The sequence below is a fragment of the Magnolia sinica genome, chromosome 16 (assembly GCF_029962835.1).
Source record: "Magnolia sinica isolate HGM2019 chromosome 16, MsV1, whole genome shotgun sequence".
In the NCBI taxonomy this organism is placed as follows: domain Eukaryota; kingdom Viridiplantae; phylum Streptophyta; class Magnoliopsida; order Magnoliales; family Magnoliaceae; genus Magnolia; species Magnolia sinica.
In genome coordinates, this window is record NC_080588.1 from 49,303,150 (window position 1) to 49,329,120 (window position 25,971).

At 38.2% G+C, this 25,971-nt stretch overlaps 1 protein-coding gene across 4 annotated transcripts in view; it reads left to right on the plus strand.

Moving 5' to 3' along the window:
- Positions 1–15,091, plus strand: part of LOC131228527 (DNA ligase 1-like) — a 51,191-nt gene extending 36,100 nt beyond the window's left edge. Inside the window, exons 8-18 of one of the 4 annotated variants that reach the window (XM_058224234.1) lie at positions 3,249–3,380; positions 7,716–7,828; positions 11,094–11,195; positions 11,316–11,377; positions 11,729–11,800; positions 11,965–12,038; positions 12,143–12,199; positions 13,456–13,533; positions 13,717–13,794; positions 13,904–14,002; positions 14,414–14,695. In XM_058224234.1, coding sequence (XP_058080217.1) covers positions 3,249–3,380; positions 7,716–7,828; positions 11,094–11,195; positions 11,316–11,377; positions 11,729–11,800; positions 11,965–12,038; positions 12,143–12,199; positions 13,456–13,533; positions 13,717–13,794; positions 13,904–13,972 — 837 coding nt within the window. In that variant the 3' untranslated portion in view covers positions 13,973–14,002; positions 14,414–14,695. Of the gene's footprint in view, positions 1–3,248; positions 3,381–7,715; positions 7,829–11,093; positions 11,196–11,315; positions 11,378–11,728; positions 11,801–11,964; positions 12,039–12,142; positions 12,200–13,455; positions 13,534–13,716; positions 13,795–13,903; positions 14,003–14,413; positions 14,696–14,755 lie in introns of those variants that run through there. The other 3 variants (XM_058224233.1, XM_058224232.1, XM_058224231.1) reach the window with 3 other exon arrangements.
- Positions 15,092–25,971: the final 10,880 nt, after the last annotated feature.

Sequence of the window (25,971 nt, forward strand, 5' to 3'; positions counted from 1 at the left end):
ACTTAATTATTTTCAAAAGAAATTAGTTGATGAAAAAAGCACAACTTGTATTGGACCCAATGTGCAGCTCATTATATTGATTTCATGCTCAAGGTAACAAGGGAAAAGCTGAGTGTGAGGAGTAATTGAAGATGCAAAAATAGCGAACAACTTTATTTATAATCAAATTTGGTTGTTGTTAAAGATGCGCAGATAGTGTGAAGGGGACAATGCGCTAAGGGGCAACATGGTTAGCTGCAAAATTAATTGCATTGGAGAGACTTGGTAAGCATAAGGCTAGAGTGAGCTTCTTGTTCACCTTCGCCAAATGGGGTGGATTGAGATAAGAGTGGTGGCAGATGGGATAGAGGGCTGAGGGGATAGTTTTGCAAAATGTGTTTTGGGGAAAAGGTTCATGATGTGGTTGCCATTCTTGAAGTATTTAGGGTGGTGACAATGAGACGTGAGCATTGATGGGATCAATATATGAGTTGATGCGGATCGTCAAAAGGGACATCAAGGTCACGATCCCTTGGCCTTATAAATGGGTGTATAAGATCATTGATGATCGATGGTAAAACACCCTTGGGCACTCACTTGAAGCAGCTGGTAAGCTTTCTTTCTTTTTTGTTTAATATGTTTTTGGTTTTTGTATCTTGCATTAGCTTATATCAATGTTTTATATTTATATTGTTAATTCATTTGTCAGTTGGGTTTCATTGTATTTCATGAACCTCAAATACCACTAGATAACAGTGACGAGTTAAAGAAGGTCCTTCAAGTCAAAATGGACAGGTTAGTTTGGGGGTAATGTAATGTGTCTTTTACTTTCATTTACTTCACACATCTGTGTAAATATCTAGTATACAAATGATAGAACATAGTTCTACTCAATGGATAATATCTTCAAAGGCGCATGAGTAGTGATTCTTGTATTGTTGAGGCAGCTACATATTGACTGCTAAGGAGCCAAAGTGTGAACCCTTGACTTGATCACCATTGGTAATGATGCATTTGTTGTTCAGGGAGAGGAGAACCCTCTGTACAAGTGGGTTAAGTCAATGGACTTGGATGAGGCAGATTGATGACCTGACCCTACGATCGAGAGGCGTTAGGCTCGCCCATTGACATCAACGGAGTTACGACTGAAGAAGTGGGGTCTCACACTGATTCCTTTGATGTGTTGATGAGGGAACTTGCATTTGGAGTGATGCATCAGGATTGCATGGCATCAGCTTGAGTGATTCAAAGAGCAATGATCATTTTTTGTCTTCATTTACACCCACAGTGGGAGGCCTCGTAGCCCTTCGTTGTGAAGAGGCAGTTCGACTCTGCCACCCAGGGCCTAGAGCATGATACTTGTCCAACAATTGTACATTCATGGATGGGGGGCAAGAAATAGTTGACATGCGATGAGGAGGCTATTTCATGGAGTATTGAGTCCTTAGACATTAGTGATGGGTAGTGGAGCTTCACTTACATGCTGCATTAAGGATATGGCTCATATGGCTAGGGAAAGAGTGAGTACAGTGGCTATGACTCCCATTCACAGTCATCCAGCTATTCTATGGTTATGAGCATGCCTATGGTTACAAATATGGCAATGTATATGGAGGCGTCCAGCCATGGTTACGGATAGGGTTATGGCTATGGACAGGTGTATCTGGGATATAGATGCGTTTGGAGGTGTTCAGCCACAGTGGCATTGCAACTAAAATCTTCAGTGCCACTAGTTATGACAATTGCTCAGTGTCCATCAATGTACACACTGGTGCATGTTGTTGAGGATTAGTATAATTGATATCTTATAGAGCACATGGCCTGGTATCATAACCTCACGACTTGGCCACAATATCGCAGTTATGCAGAGCAACAATATTATGACCGTGCTGGTAGTCATAGAGAGGATGACTTTGAGTTACCTTGTAATTCATATGGATCTGAGACCAAGGTAAAATTTTGGTTATTATTAGTTTTTTGTTATATTTTTGTGTTTTATTGCGTGTATTGTAGGAAATTGGAATGTTATGAACTCATTTTGGATATAATTGCATATGGTCCTGGAAGCTGGCGGTAAGTTTATGATTAGATCCTTGTCGCGTTCTTTGTCGAGAGGGAAGGGTGGAATTACTGCTTCGTTTTCCAAATATGGTCAATGAAGATTCCCACTAAAGGTTAGAGCTTTTGTTTGAACCACTTGTCTTGATAAAATCTTAGACATTGACTATCTAAAGAGTTGGGGATGGCATTCCCAATGGTGCTTGTTGTGTTCTGTGCTTGAAGAATCTGTGAATCATCTGTTTATCCATTGCATGACAGGTACGAAGATATTGCTGGAAGTTCTTAAAAAGTTTGGCATGGGGTGGGTCTTATCAAAATCTATTTTGGGTTGGTTGAGAGGGGTCTGGGGCAATATTAGCCAGATACTTTGGATCAAGATAGGCAGGCAGTGATATGGTCTATATTGTTAGAAATCATAGGATTTTCTCAAGGAAGTTAAGCGGGGTGGTAGTATAGTCAAGAAGATTTTCTGCTCTTTTATGGGCCAAGGCGGACGACAGATTTTGTGGCATATCTTGTATGCTGTTCATTTCTAATTGGGAGGAGGTGCTGAATTGGAGCGACGAAGCAGCCGGTTATTGGATTCAGTTTTGTGGGGTGATATTGGCTGGATACTTTGGAGCAAGATAGTGCATGCACTGATATGGTCTATATTGTTAGAAATCATAGGATTTTCTCAGGTTAGGCAAGTGGGGTGTCTGGTATAGTCGCCAAGGCAGACGGCTGCTTTCGTGGCATCTCTCTTATGTTGCTCATTTCTAATTGGGAGGAGGTGCTGAATTGGCAGCCGGTGAAGCGATTGTTCTTGGGATTGTTGGCTTTCTTGTCTAATGTGATGGTGGCTGATGTTGTTTCGCAAGGCTGTTTATGTTGAACTAAAATAGTGGAAGGCTTTCTTCTCAAAGCTATTCCGTTGGTTTGTTACTAGTCTTGTTTCGCATGGCTATTTATGTTGAACTAAAACAGTGGAAGGTTTTCTTCTCAAAGCTATTCCGTTGGTTTGTTACTAGTCTTGTTTCGTATGGCTATTTATGTTGAACTAAAATAGCGGTGAAGGTTTTCTTCTCAAAGCTATTCCATTGGTTTGTTATTAGCCTCTGAAAGATCATGTCTTTGAAAATCATGACTCGGTGCTATTTGCGTTTCCAAGCCTAATTTTCTTTAGGTTGCAATAACTAAATATTTGGTTGTGAATGTGTTTGCTTCAGATCCTCAGCACTCGTGCTCGTAAAGGTGTGACCTTGAGTGATATAAAAGTTGAGGTTTGCATCTTCGCCTTCGATATTTTGTATCTCAATAGCCAGCCACTACTCCAAAAGCAACTCAAAGTTCGTAGAGAGGTATGAAACTATGATTTTTTTTTTCCTACTTAATTTTACCAAATTTAGTGCTTGTTGTAGTCCTGTTTTAAAAGCTTCTGTGTTTGAAATTTTGTTGGTGGAATTTTATTTTATTTTTTGTCTATGAGCTTGTGCATGTTATTGGGAGATGACTTGCAACTAGCTATATATTGATGTGATTTGCGACCCTGTCTTAGATGAGTAATCCCTCTTCACGACTCCATCTCTACATGCTGCCATCTGTGCTGTCAGCCTCCTCACTTCCTGAATGCCTCTTCTTACTTAATCTTTCCACTTCATCCAATTGCTGATTGCGCATCTTCGTTATCAGCTGAAGTTGCTGATTCTGGAAAATTGCCAGCATTAAATATATGAACCATTTATATGGTCAATTGTAATTAATTGGATCCTTACTCTTTGATGCACGTCTCTTTCCTTCTCAAATATTAATTCTTATCATTTGGGGAAACACCTTTCTACCCTCGTGCTTGTTGTATGCAGTGTTCATATATCGGCGAGAAATCGATAATATCGCCAATAATATTGGTGTGCCAGAGTTGCGACATCGAAACTCGCTTATTTCGTTTCTCTTCCTAATATCAGCGAATTTTCGTCAATTTTATTGTTTTTTCGTGAAAAATACAGTTGTTGGTGAGAAATTGTTGTAGCTACCTACCCTGCCACGAGATAACTGTCGCAAACAACCCCTTCTTGACGCCGATAATATCGGGAGACTGCGTAAATACCCAAAAATAGAAAAAAAGGGAAGAAAAGGGGAAACTTTTTGGATTTCGTACCTATACAAGAGGATTGCTGATCGTTTTTTCGAATAGATCATAAATTTCAAATGGAATGACAGTTTTAGCGAAGAATCTGCGAAATCTCAGCGATCTTGGAGAGGTTTTTTTCGGGATTTTAGGGTTTTGAGGGTTCCCTTCTGGAACCCTCTTCTGTTTTCAGAAATGGCTTCTCAAAGTCAAAACGGGGAGTGGATTAGTTGGTAGTGTGGTGTGCAGGCCAATCTCGGTGGCGTCTGGACGTCACTAAGTTCCGTGGGCCCCACCATGATGTATGTGTTATATACATGCAGATGATTTTAGGTAATAAGCCCAAAAATAGGCAGATCCAAAGCTTGAGTGGACCACACTACAAAAAGCAGTAGAAACAATGATTCCAGCCGTTGAAACCTTACAAGGGCCCACAATGATTTTTATTTGTCATCCACGTTGTTCATTAGATCACACGTACATGGATGAAGGTAAAACACAAAAATGACACCAATCCAAAATGTTTGTGGGCCCTAAGAATTTTTCAATGGTAGATGCTCAATTCACTCTGTTTCCTTTGGTGTGGTCCACTTGACCATTGGATATACTTCATCTTTGGGATCAAGCCCAAAAATTATCTGTTAAAATGGATGTACATAGTGGATAAAATACATAAATCATGGTGGGCACCACAGAGTTGACTAAGTTTGCTTAGTGTATTGATTTACTCAGTGCATATTGAGTGTGCAATCCACTTCCCTGCAAGGTCGCGGGCATGTGACTTGTTTAAGTTGGTGGCTTGGTGCTCCATGGGCTCATCATGATGTGTTATATTTTATCAATACCGTCCATTTATTTGCCAAATATAATTTTAGGGCATGGGCCAAAAAAATGAGGCAAATTCGCATCTCAGGTGTACCACACCAAAGGAAACAATGGTGATTAAATGCCCACCATTAAAAACTTCGTAGGGCCCATTATAAACTTCCTAGAGCTATTGTAACGTTTTTTTGCCATCCAACCTATTGCTTAGGTCACACGGACTGGGATGAAGCAAAAACACAATTATCAGCTTGATAAAAAACTTTCACTGGGCCCCTAAGAAGTTTTTAATGGCAAGATTCAATCGGTATTGTTTCCCTTAGTGTGTTCCACTTGAGATTTGGATCTACTTCATTTTTGAGACTGTCCTAAAATGATATGGTGAAACGGATAAATAGAGTGGATTTCCCAAAAGAATGACAGTGGGCCCCACATGGTAAGGATAACACCCACATGTATCCGGGTAACATCTAATCCGCTCCCATGAAGGACACATTGCCTACTGACGCTTATAGCCAGTAGCTTGTGGACGGTGCTTTGTGGGACCCACCATGATGTCTATGTTTATCCATGTCGTTCATTCATTTTTTCAGATCATTTTAGGACATGAGCCAAAAATTTAGGCAGATCCAAATCTCATGTGGAGCACACCACAGAAATTAGTGGTGATTGAATGGCCACCATAAAAAAAAATAATTTGGGGGTCACAAAAGTTTTGGATGAAGCTCATACTTGTTTTTTGCCTTTCATCTAGGACTTTATGAGCTTATCGACGGGATGGATGGAAAATAAACATTACAGTGGGCCTTGGGAAGTATTTAATGGTGGGCTTTCGGTCACCACTGTTTCTTATGGTGTGGTCCAGTTGAGATGTGGATCAGTCTTATCTTTTGGCGCAAGCCATAAATTAATCTTTAAAAACATATGAACAGTGTAGATAAAACACATATATCTTGGTATTGGTGAGACAGATCAAATGCTCAAGTGGAGCACAACACAGGAAACAGTGAGGACTGACTGCGTACAATTGAAAACCTCTTGGGGCTATAAAAGTTTTGGATCAAACTGATATTGATATGTATGTTTTTCTTGCGGTGTGGTCCACTTGAGATTTGGATATGCTTCATTATTGGGTCTATGCGCTCAAATGAGTTGGCAAAAAGGATGGACCGTGTGGATATACAACGCATACATTAAGGTGGGCCCATGGTCAGGTGCCACCCACATTCCTATCCCTAGAAAACTTGCCAAGGTCCACCATATTGTTTTATTGATCATCCAAACCGTTGATAAGGTGTCACAAACCATTGATCAAGGCCAAATCCTATTGGGCGAAGCCATGGCCACACCTAATATGTTCTCTTTGCTTAGATAAGGTGTCATTATTGGAGTGATTTCTTACGGCAGTGCATGCTTTTTGGGTCCCCCTTAAATGAAAACTTTTTATGTAGTGTATTCTTTTTACATTTTTTTGTTCATAAATATCCATATATGTGTATTTAGGCATGTCCTGAAGTTTCACTGAAAAATTATACAGTTTTTCCCATATTTCCCTATTTTCCCTCGCATTTCCGGTTATCTCTGATATTATCAGCGATAATGATATTATATCTTTATCTCCGGCCAGCGAAACTTGTAGCGATACCGACAACTTGAACACTGGTTGCATGTCACTCGTTGGAAAATGTTTTGATCCACAACTGACTGAGTACTCTTGTTGGCCAAGAGCACTGACAAGAATAATACCTACTTCTCTATAAGTGGCAGTCCCCTACTGTTATGCATCTGTTTTGCTATTGACACTAATTAACCCTGCCTATTTCCTTGCCCCTTAACTTCCTCATCCCCTTAAACATCCCATAAAGCCCCTGAATCATCTCTCTTGATCACTTTCTCCATGATGCAACGTTATTATTGAGCACAATGTATCCAAGGGCATTCGTCAGTTGAGATAAATGTATTTGGTAAGAATAAGGACGTTATTTATCCTTTAAAAAACAATAAAATTACTTGTTATGAAATAGTTTTTGAGGAAGGAGACAACCGGCGTCAGTTGACCACCATCATTTATTGTCCGGTTTCTGCTGCAAGAAACTTACCCTGTCCAGTGTAACTCATTCCAATTCTTATTTTATTGTTCATATTGTTTGTTTAGGTATCTTGTTCTGTTACTGTTTCAGCTATCCACATTTGTGCCTAAATATGATATTTCAATACGTTATCTCCTCAGTTGTGTAGTTGTGATTATCACTGTGATTTTGACCGTTGATGAAAATCAAGCGGTTTATACATGTGATTTTGACCCGTAATGAAAATCTAGAGCTTTATGGTTACCACTAATATAAACCAGAGAAATCAAGTGCTTCAGCAGTTATTACATTAAGTTCGTGTGTACCACCAAGCTTTTAATATCATGGAAGAGCCTGGAGATGCTTTCTGCTTGTCATATGGTTTTCCCCTTTCTCCTAAAATTTATGCATTCTTGTTATCTGCGTTTAGAGAAATGTTGTATTTCTTGTTTCGGTTTTGATCCATATTTTACATCAGTCACTGACATGGATCTCAACAAGATTGTTAATCAAATATAAGAAAAAGCTCAGCAATCAGATAATTTTGGCATATGCATTCATTCATTTAGGCGTCTTTTCCTCATCTTGATATCAGTATCTTCTCATTAGGTTTTTGTTTTGAGAATATATTTGGGGGAAATACAAAAAGCTTATGTACATTTATTTGCCTATTGCAGCATCTTTATAATTCTTTTGAGGAGGTAAAGGGGGAATTTCAGTTTGCAACAGCAATAACATCAAATGATCTTGAAGAAATTCAGAAATTTCTTGACAACGCCGTTAACACTAGGTATTATGACATGAATTTTATATTTCTTTGATCGAGGCATCTGAAAAATCTATCATGCTTAGTGTTCGAAATATCGGTATCGCATCCTTGGGATACAAATATGTATCGGTTATTGCATGGGATATGTCGTTTGTATCAGGTAATTTATTGCACTTTTTAGGAAACATGGAGAAACATTAGGAAAATGGTTGAATTTTTCAATGAAACTTAAGGGATTGTTAGAAAGGACCTTAATACACACTTTTAAATTATAACATCTCAAAAGAAGTGCACATAATAGGTTTCCTCTGTATAGGGTCCCAAGCTGTGTGGTGTTGACTGAACTAATGCAACTATATTCAAATTGAATGCATAAAATTTAGAGTGTATGGGATGATCATTTCATCAAACACTCCTAAATTCTTCGAAATTAGTCTCAATTGACAGCAGTTGGTTGAAGGGAAATTTCAAGAAAAAAAATATTTTAACAAATTTTAATTAAAAAATGAATTTTATTTTCCAAAAATTGACAAGGACTTAACAAATCAGTAGATCAGCCCTCATACATGCTTGATTTCATGTTTGGAGTGCAACATTACAAGCAATTTGGGAGAAATTGGGAAAATTTTGAATTTTCCCTAATTTTCCCCAAATCAGACCACCTACACTCAAATTTTGAAATTGGAATGTATGTGATGATCATTTCATCAAATACTCCTAAATACTTCGAAATTAGTCTCAATTGACAGCTGGTTGAAGGAAATTTTCAAAAAGAAATGGAGAACATGAATAACTAATGGATTTATAACCATTTGACACTGATTTAACATAATTTTAACAAAAAAAAAAGGGATTGGAAACTGAAATTTATTTTCCAAAAATTGACAAGGACTTAACAAATCAGTAGATCAGCCCTCATACATGCTTGATTTCATGTTTGGAGTGCAACATTACAAGCAATTTGGGAGAAATTGGGAAAATTTTGAATTTTCCCCAACTTTCCCCAGATCAGACCACCTACACTCAAAATTTGAAATTAGAATGTATGTGATGATCATTTCATCAAATACTCCTAAATACTTCGAAATTAGTCTCAATTGATAGCTAGGGGTGTACACGAACCGAGCTAGCTTGCTCGACTCGACTCGAAAAAGCTCGATTCGAAGCTGAGTTCGAGCCGAGTCGAGCTGATTTTTTAAGCTCGAAAATGAGTTCGAGCTGACTCGAATCGAACTCGGATCGAACCAGTTCGGTGACTCGGTTACTTTGCTATTGATGTTGCTCACCAAGTGTTTGATGAAATGACTCAATGATGTGTGGCTGGTGGCAAGGAAGGTATGTACATGAAACAAATCCCTTGTTTTTTTGGTTTTTATGTTGCTTAGAAGGTGTTTGATAAAATACCTGTAAAACCATTGCTTATATTTTACAAACAATGGGATTTTGAAGGTGCAGTCCAGGTGTTTGTGGAAATGCTGCAATGGCAAACTCGGCTCGAACTGGCCCGAGCTGCTGACCGAACCGAGCTGATTAGGCCAGTCAGGCTTGAGGACCGAGCTGAGCCAAGTTCGAGCTGAGGTCAGCTAGTGGCCGAGCCGAGTCGATCTGAGGCCAGTTCGACTCGGTTCGACTAGATGTACACCCCTATTGACAGATGGTTGAAGGAAATTTTCAAAAAGAAATGGAGAACATGAATAACTAATGGATTTTTAACCATTTGACACTGATTTAACATAATTTCAACAAAAAAAAGGGATTGGAAACTGAAAATGCTCACTAGATCGAACATGTGGGATATATCGGCACTACCTATGCGGTTCGTATTGCGCAGGTGGGATACAAGATATATCGTGGGATATATCGGCCGATATCGTCAATATTTAAAACATCGATCATGCTGCAGTTCAGATCCAGTTTGAGCCTGTTCAATTATAACACATGTTTTCTTCTTCTTCTTTTTTGAATGACATTATAAGGATGCATTTGGTGCTGTAAAATCAGTGTGTGTGTGCGCGCGCGCGCGCGCGCTAAGTGAAACAAACAATAAAAATGAGAAACATGGCAGGCTGAAAGCTGAGGTTATGATCCCTGTCCATTAACTGAAAACAAGCATCTAAGATTGGTCCTCATGAGTCGTGACCAGTGTTCGAAGTATCGGTATCGCTACAAGTTTCGCTGGCCAAGGATATGGAAACAATATCGATATTGCTGATAATATCGCTGATAACCGGAAATGTGGGGAAACATGTGAAAAACGGTGGAATTTTTCGCAAAACTTCATGAGAAGTTAAAATGTACATATTTGCATATTTAGAAATAAAAAAAAAATTGTAAAAAGAATGCATACATAACAAGTTTCTATTTAATGGGGCCTTAAAAGCATGTGTTGTTGTAAGAAATCAGTCCAACCATCCCATCCGGCCTATTTAACCATCCAACCTTCCATCCAAATATCCATTGATATTGCAAAACATCAACAACATGGGATATTTCACCAAGAAATCATCAACAATTGAAAAGGAAACGGAAGATTGTGGTGTCAATATCGCGCATGTTACGATATCGATAATATCAAGATATTATCAATGATGAATTAAACACTACATAAAACCATGTGCCCTTGAAAAAAAATTGAAATATTTTTTTTTCTAATAAAAAAAATTAATGATATTAATTTGTTGGTGATATTATTGAAATATCGTCGATACACTTATAATACAAGCATTGCCTAGAATTTACATAGTCAAAAATATTGGTGATACATTGGCGATATTGATGCATTGGTAATACAAGCGACACCTAGCATTTACGTAGTTGAAAATATTGGCGATTACATTAGCGATATTGATACATTGGCGATACTTAGTGATACATTGCTAATACCTGGAATTTTTTATACTACCAGCGTTATCAGTATCGCTACTAGTGTTATCGGTATTGTTGAGCTGGAGATAGAGATAATATCGGTGATATTTTGATAATATTGGAGATAATTCGAACACTGGTCGTGACCCCCTCAACTAATATATTTGTGTTTATTTCAATCCCATTTATGTTAGGGCAGCAAATTCAGCGATGAGTACACTGGTGTAGAAATAGAATGTTCTTATATCTATTGTTATTGTTTATGAAAATTTTTAAATCAAAGGAACAAGACAATATTTCAAAGTCTGGGTGTGTCCACAGCTACATACAAAAAAGGTCATGAGGGAGATTGATAAAGTGGCTTAAGATTATGGATGAAGATAATACTTCTAGAACACTAATTCATCCTAGGTCTTTGCAGTTGTGAGGGATTGATTATCAAAACATTGGATGGGGATGCTACATATGAGCCTTCGAAGCGATCACATAATTGGTTGAAACTGAAGAAAGATTACATGGACAGGTAAGGGAATAAAATATGGTCCGATTTTAATGCCATTGCATCTGTTTTGTCCTGGTTTCTATCTCGTGTAGGGAATACTTTTCTCCCATTCTTTTGTGTAACATTAGCTATGGTGTACAGCATTGGAGACTCGCTAGATTTGGTACCAATTGCTGCTTTCCATGGTCGTGGAAAACGTACAGGTGACTGTTCATATCATTCTAAAGTTACATTAAATTGTGATGTTTTCATATTCTTTTTTCTTTTTTGTCCTTTTTATTTTGGTTGTTGAGCTGGGATAAAGCTCGTGACCTCAAGGTTGAGATAGCACCAGCCAATTGAACCATGGGCTTGGTCTTGTGCTAGTATTTTCAGTAATTTTTGTCGGGCACAATAAGTTGATCTGCATGGTTCTGTTACCTTGTTAATTTTGTTCCCTTAGCCTCTTACAACATTTTCAGCCATTGCATGCGTCTTATCCTGTTAAAAATTCAACGTTGGGTTTTCTCCCAGTGTAAATCATTTAATAAATCTTACTTTTTTCTCTTCTTTAGGAGTTTACGGTGCATTTCTTCTTGCTTGTTATGATGAGCACAATGAAGAATATCAAAGCATATGTAAAATAGGTATGCAAATGAATCTCAATGCAATTGTTAAAAGGTATATAGAGTCTATTACTATGAAATTCAAATATGGCTGACCATATCTATCTGCAGATCTCACGCTGAATGGATTTTATTTATTATTATTATTATTATTATTTTTTTAAAATTTTATAAATGCTGTATAGGCACTGGCTTTTCTGAAATGGTGCTGGAAGAGCGTTCTGCCAGTCTTCGTGACAAAGTGATTTCCAAACCGAAGGTAATTTAGTCATTTATTTTGTGGGAGCTCATTGAATTACCATCTAGATTTTGCATTCTGTTTATGCCCTTTTATACATGAATCCAATTTTTATTTCATTCCAGCCATATTATCGATATTCGGATACAATGAGTCCAGATGTATGGTTTGAACCAACCGAGGTAAGAATATTATCTTATTGTCTCTACAATATCATATTCAGGTTTTACTATCTACAATCTCTGCCACTCTTACTTACCATGTGGTTTAATACATTTAGCTGTAGGCATCTCTTGCCACTTTTTTCGACCATTCTTTCCAGGTATAGTGAAAGTAAATAAATCCCAAAGCATGTCCTTTATTGTTGAAAATTTTAGACACACTTGAGGTCTATCTTATGGATCTTGAGGCAAAATTTCATTCACGTTTATTAAGATAGTGAATCAAATGATCCTAACTGGGTTTGCTGCAAACAGTGAATTTCTGGTATCTGATAATTTATTTTCTGATATCTGATCATTGTTGAGAGTATCTGTCCCATGAATATCAAGTCTATTTGCAGGAAAATGGCGTTCGCCTGATACTACTTGTGCTGAGTTCCACAGCAAATTGGGATGGCTGAAAGAAGGAATCTTCGTCTGTTAAAAGTTATTAGAGCCAGCTGAACGAAATGAAAGTGCCTGAGTGAATTAGTTTCAAGTCTTTGTATTAGTCTGGTTCATATACCATTATGTGATGCAACATAGGATGGCATTAGGTTGCAGAACCTCATCATTGGAGAGAATTAAGGGGCATTAGACCCTATGATAGGTTACCAAGAGTATGGAAATACAGGTTAGTCAACCCTAGGATATGTACGGGGTCTATCCTGCAGGTTTGCTCTAGCTAACATGGTAACATACTCTCTTATTGACTTGGGGGAGCTGGTGGTTTATTGACCATCTTGTACATGAGACTTATATCATGCTTAGTGCAATTGAAGAGTTTTCACAATCATAGGATATTGAACCTAGGAAATCCCGAGCTTATCTTGCATGACCACCCATAGTTTGCATATGACTTGGAATTCAGTGCTTGTGTGCTGTTCATATTTGGAAATTCAAAATCATGCTTCCTTGCAGATAGCTTTTGGTTCAACACTATTGATTTCTGAGCTGTGTATTTTACCTCGTAAATTCTCTCGAAGTTTCTCTAGTATGTGCATCTCCGTGCACCGATTTGTCTGCAGGGTCTTGTCTCTGTCGAGGTGTAAATCTTGGCATTGAGATTGCTTCTTTAAATCACTAATTTTTCTCCACATACAGCTGTAGGTTTATTTGTTTATATGAATTCGTTGTGATTATGTTCTAAAACTACTATGTGAATTTATCGAGATGCAATGGGCTCATTTATGCATCCATGTACACCATTTGCTAACATAGTTATCTTTTCATCACAGGTTTGGGAGGTGAAAGCTGCAGATTTGAGTATTAGTCCTGTCCATCGTGCTGCAAGTGGCACTGTGGACCCAAATAAGGTTAATTGGTTTTTGTTTAACTCAGCGATATATTCACTTAATGTGTCAACTTGGCTGCATCAACATTCATAATTTCTTGTGATAAGCCCATTTTGGCTAATCAGTATCAGCAATTTGGAAAAAAAAAAAGAGTGACTAACCCAGGTTTCCTTCTCTCCTATCGCTCCGTTTTCTTTAAAAAAGGGCATTTCTCTCCGGTTCCCACGTCTGCTACGGGTTAGAGAAGACAAGTCTCCAGATCAGGCCACTACCTCTGAGCAGGTACACGAAAACAGCTCTTTTTACTCATAATTCATTGAAGCCTGGACATGGTTTTTCTTCATCATTCTACCCTTCAGCCTATTCTAAGTTTGTTTTGAGATCTTATCAGGTTGCTGAGATGTACCGTGCTCAAAAGATTAACCATGCAAACAATCAAGAGGATGAGGATGATGACTGAGGCGGAGAGAAATGAGATAATTTTCTCAAGGTTCGTAATGTTTTCCATAAATATTGCAGAGATTTTGACAAACTTGAGATTTTCTTGCGAAATATCAACCAAATGGTTATTATTGCATTCATATCGCGATTTTTTCTGAAAATTTCAGCATATCTTAATTTCTCCCAATTTTATTCTTGCAGAATTCTCATGAATTTCTAGTTAAAGTTTTTGGTATTTCAACATATAAATTTGATTTTAAAATTATTTGTAGTTTATTAAAAAAAATTACTTTCTTTAGTGAGATTCCCTTGATCCCGAGAAAAAAAAAAAAACTCAAATTTGAAAATCTTCTGAGAAATTCCTGAGAATGAGATATGTCAATATGGTTAATATCATTTCATGCACAACCTGGTCGTATCATAGAATCTTAGCTCTTCGTTCCAAACCATTCAATGACAGTTCTTTGATCATCTCAAACCCCAGCTTTTCGGGGCTGATTAAACAGATGGGGTTGAAGGTACCATCAAGCATATGCAGCTGCAATCTTTGAAGTCATGCTTGGATGGCCGATCACAATCACACCTTATACAGTCAAGCACTTAATCATCAAGCAGTCCTTGGAACTGATGAATGGAGAATGACAGTACATTACCAATTCTTGTTGTATCAATTGCTTGAACGGTTGGATATCCTGTAGAGATCAGCAGTGAAATATCTTTTTGGATGTTCCTGTTCTCAGTGGGTTTTGGGGTTCCATACATCATAAAAACAGGTGTGCATTGTATTGAATTGTGTATGTAGGAGCGGCCACCATGTATGGGATTCTTCGTGGAGAGACTAAAGCCAATGTAGCCTTCTCATTTCATGCTGAAACACCCGAGTCTAAATTAACCTGATTCATGTGAATCCTGTATGGAATATTTTCATGCACGTGTATCTTCAGCCATGCCAAGATGCAGTTATGTCTTGTATGTTTTTTTGTTAGATGGTTCTGTTTCTATTTGTAAGAACAGCAGAATATAGACTATAAGTGAGTATGAATTGCCTTTGGTGCCCATCTGATGTCTCGACTTTCTCGGGTTTGTACTTTGATATGTTAACCATAGTTGCTGGTTTATTTGTTCGAGGTAGACACAAGCTTCCTTTGTGTAAGTTAAAGAGTGTTTTTTTTTTTTTTTTTTTTTTGAAGTTTTTTCCTTTACAGTTTTAGGGTGTGTTTTTCCTTGCATGGCTCAGATAATTGGAACTGAGGTCCACTAAGCCTATGCAGTTGGGCCCTACTGCGTAGATGATGAAATGTACTATCATCAGACAACCAACCAATTCCTGATTCCAACAGTAATTCTGTCGTTTGGTTCCAAGTTTGGTCCTTGGTGGAAGTGTTAAAGGTTTGTTGGGAAACCACACAACTTTTCCTTTTGTGTGCAAATCAATGAGATTAACAATATAAAATATTTAGTGGATGAAAATCACTTCTAACAAAAACAAGCAAATCATCAAACATGTATGATGCAAGAGATATCAAGATTTTTATGTGAAAAACATTCAGATGTGAAGGGAAAAATCATGGGACCTATTCCGGCATAAATCTACTATAATTAAAATAATGAAAGTACAATTATGAAGAGACTTCTCTTAGATACCCAAACTACATCACTTAAAAGTGGATTACAAGCAACGTAAAAGAAAAGAATTCTTACCAACTAGGAATTGTAGAAAATTCCCAATACAACCCTTGGAGAAGACAATCAAAGAAACCGATATTATTGATAGAGCTTTATGAACTTGGATGCAAAAATTTCGGCGGTGAAGGCTCTTCATCTTCTCTTCTAAAAAACTCCTCGTTTTTCTCCAAGGGAAAAAAAAAATCCCCCAATGTTGCTACAACTCACAAAACGAAAGAGTCCATTTTCTCTTATTTTACTTGTTTGGCTAAAAGAACAAAATACCCATCACAGGTGGTACTAAAAGCCACTTAAGCCCACACATGTGGGTTTCGCCTCCACATGAGGAGGGACCCCTAATAATCTCTCCCTTCGGACTCATAATTAGAGCTCCACAATGTCTAAACTTATCATGCTTTTCTCTAGATAAGGCCTTGGTCATCATATCTGAACCATTTTTGTGGGTATGGATCTTATCTTGTATTAACTTTTTTTTAGACTTGAATTTTTACTGAGGTAGATGACACTCTGATTGTCATAATAAATAACATAATTGTCATGTATCAAGTCAAGTTCTCGAAAGAACCTCTTCATCCACATCATTTCTTTGTAAGTTTCTGTTACTACAATATACTTAGCTTTTGTAGTAGATAAGGTTACACATTTTTACCGCTTGGACTGCCATGACATTGCTCCCCTACAACAGTAAGCATGTTTCCCAATGTGGACTTCCTGGAGTCATTGTCGCCTGCTATATCTAAACACGCCTTCCAACACAGGCTTACTGCCTATAATTTATAAACATGCCTTGGATGAATCTCTGAGATATCTAAGAATTCATTTAACTGATTTTCAATGCTCTTTGCCAGGATTTGTAAGAAATTTGCTAACAACATCAACTGCATGTGTGATGTTGTGCCTCGCATACACCATATCATACATCAAACTTTCTATTGTTAATGTATATAGAATTTTCTTTATTTCTTCTGTTTTTTTTTCTCACTTGAAGGACTTTGCTCACTTCTTAACTTGAAATGACTTGCAAGTGGAGATCCGACAGGTTTTGCTTTGTTTATATGGAACATTTCAAATACTTTCTAAATGTACCTTTCTTGTGATAACCAAAGCTTATAGACTTTCTTATCACGAGAGATCTTCATGCTTAAAATTTATTTTGCGGGTCCTAAGCCCTTCATGGCAAAGGACTTGCTTAACTCATTTTTCAACCTGTCAATTTTGTCAATATCTTGATCAATAATCAACATATTATCAACATAGAACAAAAGAATAATAAAATCATTATCAAAAAATTTCTTAGTAAATATACAATACTATGGGGTGGTTTGTTTATAACAATGATCCACCATAAATAAATCAAACTTTTTATACCACTACCTTGGGGCCTATTTTAATCCGTATAGGCTCTTATTCAACTTGCAAATTATGTGCTCATTTCTTTTGACTTCAAAATCTTCTGGATGCTCCATATATATCTCTTCCTCCAAATCACTATGAAGAAAAGCTGTCTTGACATCTAGTTGCTCAACCTTTAGATTCATGCTTGCAGCCAAATCCAATTTGACTCGAATGGATGACATCTTCACCACGGGTGAAAAATCTCATCCAAAGGCAATTCAAATTTTTTTTTTTTGCCCAAATTCTTTCACAACCAACCTTGCCTTGTACTTTGGCTGTGAGTTCTTCTTGTCAGTCTTCAACCTAAATATTCATTTGTTTTTAAGTGCTTTCTTATTTTTTGATAGCTTCACTAAGTCATAGGTATGGTTCTTATGCAAAGAATCCATCTGTTTTTGCATAGCTTTTAGTCACCGCCCTTTATGTTCATCAATTTGAGCTTCTTAATAATTCTCTAGTTCACCTCCATATGTAAGCATGACAAACTCATGAGGTAGGTACCTCTTTAATGGTTAACTTGCTCTAGTGGACCTTCTCAGCCGAGGCTTAATTGGTAGTTCTTGAGGGGACTGCTCCCCATGTTCTTCATGTTCAACATCACTAACAATTTATTCTTAGACTTGTGCATCTCCTTCATCATCATGCATCATGGGAAGAGAGGCTAGATCTACATCAATAAGATCATCAACACTAGGCTGTGGCTTTTCAACTTTTTCAAAGTCTTCGATTGTTTGATCTTCAAGAAAGACCACATCCTTGCTTCTGATCACCTTCTTGTCACTTAGATCCCATAACCTGTAGCCAAAATTTTCATTTGCATAAGCCAAGAAGATACATTGTTTTTCCATGTCATTAAGTTTGAATATCTCATCTTTGGATACGTGCACAAATGTTCGGCAACCAAACACCTTTATGTGTTCATAGGAAACATCTTTTCCTTTCCATACTCTTTTCAAAACATCTCCATTTAAAGGAGTTAAAGGAGATATATTAATTAAGTAACAAGTGGTTCACATAACTTCTTCTCAAAATGATCTTGGCAATTTGGCTTGTGAAAGCATAGATCTGATTCTTTTTACAATAGTGCGATTCATTATTTTTGCTACACCATTGTGTTGTATAGTCTTTAGAAATGGATTGCGCATGTTGAATTTTATGGCCTTTGCAATACTGCTCAAATGGCCCGATATATTCGCTACCATTATCTGTGTGTATACACTTCAACAATTTACATGTTTCCCTTTCCACCATAGTATGAAAATACTTGAACACATCCAAGGCTTGGTCATTAGTCTTCAAGGCATACGCCCATACATTTCTAAAGGCATCATTTATGAAGATAACAAAGTAAGAAGCACCACTTAGAGTTGTTACTTTCATTTGACCACAAACATCAGAATAAACTAATTCCAAAACATCTATTTTCTTTTGGGGAGAATTTTTATGGAATAAAACTCTATGTTGTTTTCCAAGCAAGCAATGAAGGCAACTATTTAAAGGCGTATCTTTTATATCAGGAAGAAGCTGCTTTTTAGCAAGGATTTGTAGGCCCTTCTTGCTTATATGACCCAACCACTTGTGCCATAGATCAATAGAAGTAATTTTCGTTGTGTTCACATCGGCCCTGCATAGTTGTGCTTGAGTCTTGTATAAAGTGCAACACCTCTTGCCTCTTGCCACCACAAAAGATCCTTTTGTAAGTTTTCATTGATCGCCACCAAAATAATTGTTGAAGCCTTCTTCATCCAATGTTCCCGTATTAATTAAATTAAGGTGGAGATTGGTACATGCCTCACATTCTTGAGAACCAACATTGGCCTTAACATGCACATCACTCATCACCACAATTTTTAAAGAGTCATTGTTGCCCATCATCACAACGCCAAAGTCCTCCGACTTGTAACATATGAAGAAGTCATTGCGAGGAGTAGTGTGATATAAAGTACTGATGTTAACAACCCAATCTGTGTCCTGACATGTGAAACTGAGACACATTTGTTCACAACCCGAGAAGACAATAATATCACCATTCGAAGCAACCGCAGTCGTGTCTTTCTCATCTTGCTTTTCCTTCCAATTTTCTTTCTTCTTCTCCTTCTTGGGTTTTCAACACTCATTTTGGTAGTGGCCTAGCTTGCTATAATTATAATAATCAACATCATTTCTTAACTTGGATTTGCCTTTTGATTTCTCACGGTGGTGAAGTTTTCTTCTTTTGCTTCTCTTTCTATTTTCTGTGACTTGTGGAACTCAAGGATTTTCTTCTTATTTCTTCATTCAATAAATTACTTATTACTTAACTCATTGTAACAACTCCATCTGTAGTAGAGTTACTTAGAGACATCGCTAAGGTTTCCCAACTGTCGGGGTGAAAGAATTAAGAAGTAACAAAGCCTACAAGTCATCATCTCGTATAATCTTCATAGAAGAGAGCTTATTTATAATACTTTGGATTTCATTCAAATGCTTTGTAAATGAGTTTTATTCTTTTTATTTCAAATTCACAAGCTTCCTAATCAAGAAAGCCTTGTTGCCCGCAGTCTTTCTCTCATACGACCCTTCCAATTTCTTCTAAAGTGATTGTGTCGAAGTTTATGTAAACACATGATGAAAGATACTATCATCCAACCATTTCCGAATAAACCTAATGGCTTTCCGGTCTAGTTTCTTCTATTCATCATCAGTCATGTCTTTTGGTTTGACCCCATCACCTTCAACGGGTGCGTGTAAGTCATTGTAATGCAATAAATCTTTCATCTTGCCTTTCCAAATCATCCAATTGTTTCCATTCAAATTAACTATTCAACTTGTGCTTACCTCCATGATTCACACACAAAATAAGTAGAATCAAACCTGGATCTCTTATGACAAATCATCGAACATGTAGGATGCAAGAGAAACCAAGATTTTTACTTGGAAAACCTTTCAATGTGAAGGGAAAAACCACGGGATATAGTCCGGCACAAATCCGCTTTAATCAAAAAAATGAAAGTACAATCATCAAGAAACCTCTCTTGGATGCCCGAACTACATCACCCAAAAGTGGATTATAAGCAACATGAAAGAAATGATTTTTCATCAACTAAGGATTGTAGAAAATCCCCAACATAAGCCTTGGAGAAAACAATTGAAGAAACCAGCATTGTGGATGGAGCTTCGTGAACACGGATGCGAAGATTTTGGCAGTAGAATGCTCTTGATCTTCTCTTCTACAAAACCCCTCTTTTTCTTCTGTTCTCCTATTTTTTCTTCAAGAAAGAAAATCCCCAATGTGGCTACAACTCACAGAACAAAAGAGCCCATTTTCTCTTATTTTACCTGACGAAAATACCTTTAACATATTTGGCTCTAAAAGCTACTCAAGCCCCACACATGTGAGTCTCATCTCCACATGAGGAGGGACTCCTAACAAGGTCGACCGTTAAATGGCGACAGGCAGGTAACCTCGAGTATCTACATTTAACAATGTTTTGAAAGAAACTGATATCCATGTTTCTTTTGATTAAAACCCTTGGAAATGAAAACGATTTCTGACTTTCTTTAAAGAGTGAGCTTCGATGAGATTATTATTACTATTATTTTTTCCCTTTTCTTTTCAAAGAATTTCAAACATTCCCAAACAGACTAACAAGAGAATTTTAATTTTGCGTTTAACAGTGGCAGTGGAGCGAATAGTCTGCCCGACCTGATGAGCTACCCTGACTTTGTGCTGGGTTCGGACCTAATAGCTTGGACTGTGGAATGTTCGGGCCTTGCATGCTTGGCCTGATCAATTTTCAGCTGGGTCTGTGCTCAAGTAAAAAAGGCCTGACACAGCTTGACCTGTCCAGACCCAACCAGACTTTACATTTTCACGCTGTTATATTTTGCAAATATGCCATTATAATCCGTAGACAATCCATCCATCTTTTATGACACCGTTGAATAGAATGCAAATTTGGGAATGTAACACGTTTGCATCGATCTTGTTTGACGATGCTGTAGAAAAGTGTTTCCATTTACTTATTATTATTATTATTATTATTTTTAAAAATTTAATAATGGAAGCAAAAGAGACTACATTGTGAAAAATGTTATATAGAGAAGATAGATGAGGAGACGTTTGGATATTAAGTTATTTTAGACAAGCTACTTAGGGCATAAGTAGCTTATTTTGGTTTCTACTTCACCAGCAGATAAGTATATTTGACAAATAACATACTTATTATCCAAAAAGTAGAAAATCATATTTGGTTCTTATATTATAAGTAATTAATCTGAAAATCTGTTTGGTTCCTCTCACATCCACTGTCCATCATGTGAGGCCAACCATTGATGTGGATCATTCATTGTGTGTTCCTACCTTTGATGTGGGACATCCATCATGCAAGGCCCGCCTTGGATGTGGACCATTCATCATTAAGGGTGGACCTTTGATGTGGATCGTCCATCATGCGGGGGCACTTCGATATGGGCCATCATCATATGGGGCCCACTGGATCATGTATCCATTCATTGGATGATTTTCCTTTCTCATGAACTTAGAAGGGGTCATGGCTACAAAGAGGATATTTTTTAAAATAATTTCCTAAGTTGTTGTGTCACCATTGGAAATGAAGGAAATAAGTCATTTTGGAAGTTGAAAAGTAATAATAATAATAAAAAAAAGTTAGTTTTTTTTTTTTTTTTTTTTTCTAAAAAGCTACTTATTTAAGTTTAATAACGAAACTTATTTAAGAAAAAAAAATTTATTAACTTACATAAGTTTAAAAAGCTACTTATTTGATAGTATCCAAACAGTCCGAGAGATCTATAGAAATCTTAACAAATACACATTTCCAAAAAAAGATAAAAAAGGAGAGAGAATATGAAGTTAAGCTTAATTCACTCTTAACAATTTTATTTGAAAATGTGAGTTAGACACGATGGTACGGTTTCCATCACACACATACAAGGATCTTTAGCTAGGGTGATTTTTTCATGCTTCTCATCCATCATTTTGTATTCCAGGTGAAAAGCTTGGATCATCTCAGGGTGAGGTCAAGTCCATGGGTGTCAATGGGCTGGGCACGGGCTTACCAAAATCAAAATTTTGAATAGGCCTGGCCATATGGCCCAGCGTAAAACAGTTCAAAATTTGGGCTGAGACCAACTCCAGATCCAGCTTGTTGACAACCCTAGTCAAGGGGCAACCCCCTCCACATATGGCCGGAATCATCTACCACACCTATTTTGCACGGTGTGGAAAACACCCAGGATATGTGGGGGCACACCATGCTGTATATGTGGGGGCACACCATGCTGTATATGTGAAATCCATTCCGTCCATAGATGGAAACACTTATTTCACCTAACGCACAAAGGTTCATCACCAACAAATATTCATATGGGCCATGACATTAGTAAAAATGTTAAATATGCGAATAAAATTTCTAAGTTAATGTAGTTGTTGGATTCTATTTATGACAATTCCTGAGAAAGCCAATTAGGAAGAGACAAGTGTCATTGTATAAGATATATAGCATGCGTAAGATTTGTAATGATATTTGGAGCACATTTTACGAAATTACGGCTAACGCTGATCGATGTGTTATACGTCGTCCATAGATGGAGCATGACTGAGAAACTCAAAAGCAGGATGTGGTCAGGCCAGGGAAGCAATTATCAGGACATGTTTCAAGGGAGAATTGAAAAGGCAAAATAGTGCTGGGAAGAAGCATCTCGATTGCTATCTCAAGGAAAATTATAAATAACAAAGGAGTTCAATGAAACAAAATATCTCATACCAACCCAATCAAACAAATCAAATCTATCAATTATTCTTTATGTTCCTTTGCTAGAGCTGGGCAGAATCCGACTCGATCCGACGGATCCAACCCGATCCAATCCGAACCAAAGGTCAGGATTGGGTTGGATCGAGTAGGCCCGCTCAGATCCGACCGTACATTGGATCGAGTTCAAATCATGGCCAATCCAGACCGATCCGATCCGATTGGATTCGATCCGGACCGATCCGATCTGATCCGGTCATGTCGTATGAAGTTAAAATAGAGCCATTGGACTTTTGCATTTTTAGCTGTTGAGAAATAAAGGGCTAAGGTCAAACCATTTCCCAAGAGAGATGATGTGAGGGTAGTGTGGGTGGCGCATTGATGAGGCGGTAGGTGTACCACCAAGCCTTGAAACCTGGTTCGGAAGCGGATCTGAGTAAACTTTGTGGGCCTAAATGTCATTCATGCAATTTATCGACTCCGTCCATCGCTTTTAACAAATAATTTTAGGGCTTTATCCCAAAAATGGAGTGTATCCAATCCTCAAGTGGAGCACACCACCAGAAACAGTGTGAATTGAACATCTACCGTTGAAAAATTATTGGGGGTCAAAGAAGTTGTAGATCAAGTTGATATTTATTTTTTCCCTTCATCCATGTCTTTCTGATCTTATGAACAAGTTGGATAACAAATAAACATCACTGGGGCCTTATAAAGTTTTCAACAGTGGAAATCAATACTTCTACTTTTTCTTGTGGTATGGTCCACTTGAGCTTTGGATATGCATCAATTTTGGGTTCAACCCCTAAAATGAATTGGAAAAATGAATGGATGACGTGGATAAACCATGTGCATTCACGGTGGGCCCAACAAAGTTTATAAGATCAGAGTTGTATCACACGCCAACTATACAATGTTGTGGTCCCTTGGATAAACAACAATTCAATTTCATGTATCACACACCAGTGGACATAGATTTCCTACGAAAGCCTTTCGCAGGAAGTTCCTGCGCTGGAAACCAAAATGGGGCCCACCGTGATGTTTGTGTGGAATCCCCTCCGTCCATCCGTTTTGTGAACTCATATTATGACATGAAACCAAATGTGAGTAGGATCCAAGACTCAAGTACGCCGTACTAAAGGAGAAGGTGGTTAGGTAAATTCCCATCGTTGAAACCTCCCTGGATTAACAGTGATGTTTACATTTAATCCATACCGTTCATAACGCCATTCCTACTGGGATTAACTTAAAACAAAAATTATTAAAATGATTCAAAACTTCTGTAGCCCCACGAATATTTCAAATGTGGATGTTCAATTATCATGTTTTCGGCCCATGAAAATGAACTCAAAAAATGGATGGACGGGGTGGATTTCTCGGGCCCCACCTGGGTTCCCATCGCAGGAACTTCTTGCGAAAGGCTTTCGCAGGAAATCCGCACCCACGCCAGCTATACAGCTGGTGTAGATACGTGTCGTGTGAAGATGAGCGCGGACGTGCCTCGAGCTCCGAGTTATACGAACGACTCAAATGAGATCAAAGTTACATGGGCCCACCATAACGTTTATTTTCCATCTAATCTATTAATAAGGTTAAAAATACATGGATGAAGAGGAAAAACAAATTTCATATTGATCTGAAACTTCTGTGATCTCCAAAAGGGTTTCAATGGTATATGTTCAATCCCCCACTGTTTTTTGCAGGGGGGTCCAACTGACTGTCTTATTTTTCGGCTCAAGCCTTAAGACGAGCTCTCCAAATGGAGGGATGGTTTGGATATGACACATACCTCATAGTTTGACCCAAAGAACTTGCTGACGTCAATACACCACCAGCCAACACTTCTCTCCTCTGCCCTAATCCCGCCCTTCCGTACCAAGTAGGTCCTAACTGTACCCAACCCGATCCGATTCGGTTCGGGTTAGGCCAGCAGTGCATCGGATCGGATCGAGTCAACTGACTTGGACTCAGTCCCGGATCGAATCGAGTTCGGATCAGTTACTTAAAAATTTGGATCGAGTCGAGTTGGATCCAATCTGATCTGACTCGACTCGATGCCCTCCTCTAATTGTAGGGCCCACCATAAGCATGATTTGAAGGTCATGATTAGGTTGATTTTGTGTTACATTGTTTATTGACAAAAAAAGGCTAATATTAACAACTTAATTGATGGACTTTGAGGATTATGATGAGGCTGGATGTTGAGGATCAAATATTGCATATTAGACCCTAGTTATTACCTGGTTTTACAAACATGATAATGTTTAACGTCCTATTTTAATCATGTTTGTGTTGCAAGGTGAATTTAAGAGCTTACACTAAAAAAGGGTGCTAAAAGTATGAATTTGATGCTAACAAATCACCAAGGCAAGGGACGGACCTTAGGGGACTGAGATTGAAGAATTCACATGCCAAATATCCGAGAAAATCAAGAAATTAACGATAAAGTGGCCTGAAAATCGTCCTCAATGCAAGATCACCAGGTTCCCACCATCCGTTTGGCTCGAAACTTTATATTTGGTCTGAGGACCCTAAATTAACCGTACACGTAGAAATTCAGCCCTTGGATCCTTGTAGAAGTGGCCCAACGGATAGATCAACCCATAAATCATTGATCTAGGGCCCACCTGGTATCTGTATATGCTTCAATTTTGGTCTCAACCCTTAAATTAGATGGAAAAATGGATGCACGGAGCGGATTTCTCATATACATCACAGCAGACCCCACCTGGAAGACGTGCGTGTGCATAGCACACGTGCACGCGAGCCACACCGGATCACCAGACCGGTCAAAGGTTGGTTGACCCGACCCCATCCCCTCTTACGCACAACGTCCGCACGTCCGGACGCTGTGACACGATGTGGCCCACCACCGGGGCCCACATGGATGTCAAGACCGTCCATTCGGTCCAGAGGGTGGTCCTATGAACGTGTACACACGTAGATTGTCGAAAAATGTAGGATGAACGATGGGAAGATTTGATACAGTGGGCCGCACTAAACTCTACCAAAACAACCCTTTCGACCGAAATTTCGCCAGGAATCCAATGAACGGGGTGGATGTCTCTGAAAATAATACTGTGGGGCCCATCGAGCATCTCAGCGCAGGTTGAAACTAAGATCGCGCGTCCAGGGAAACCGAGATTTTCGGGAGGTTGTGGCCCACCATCTCTGATTGGTTCGTTGA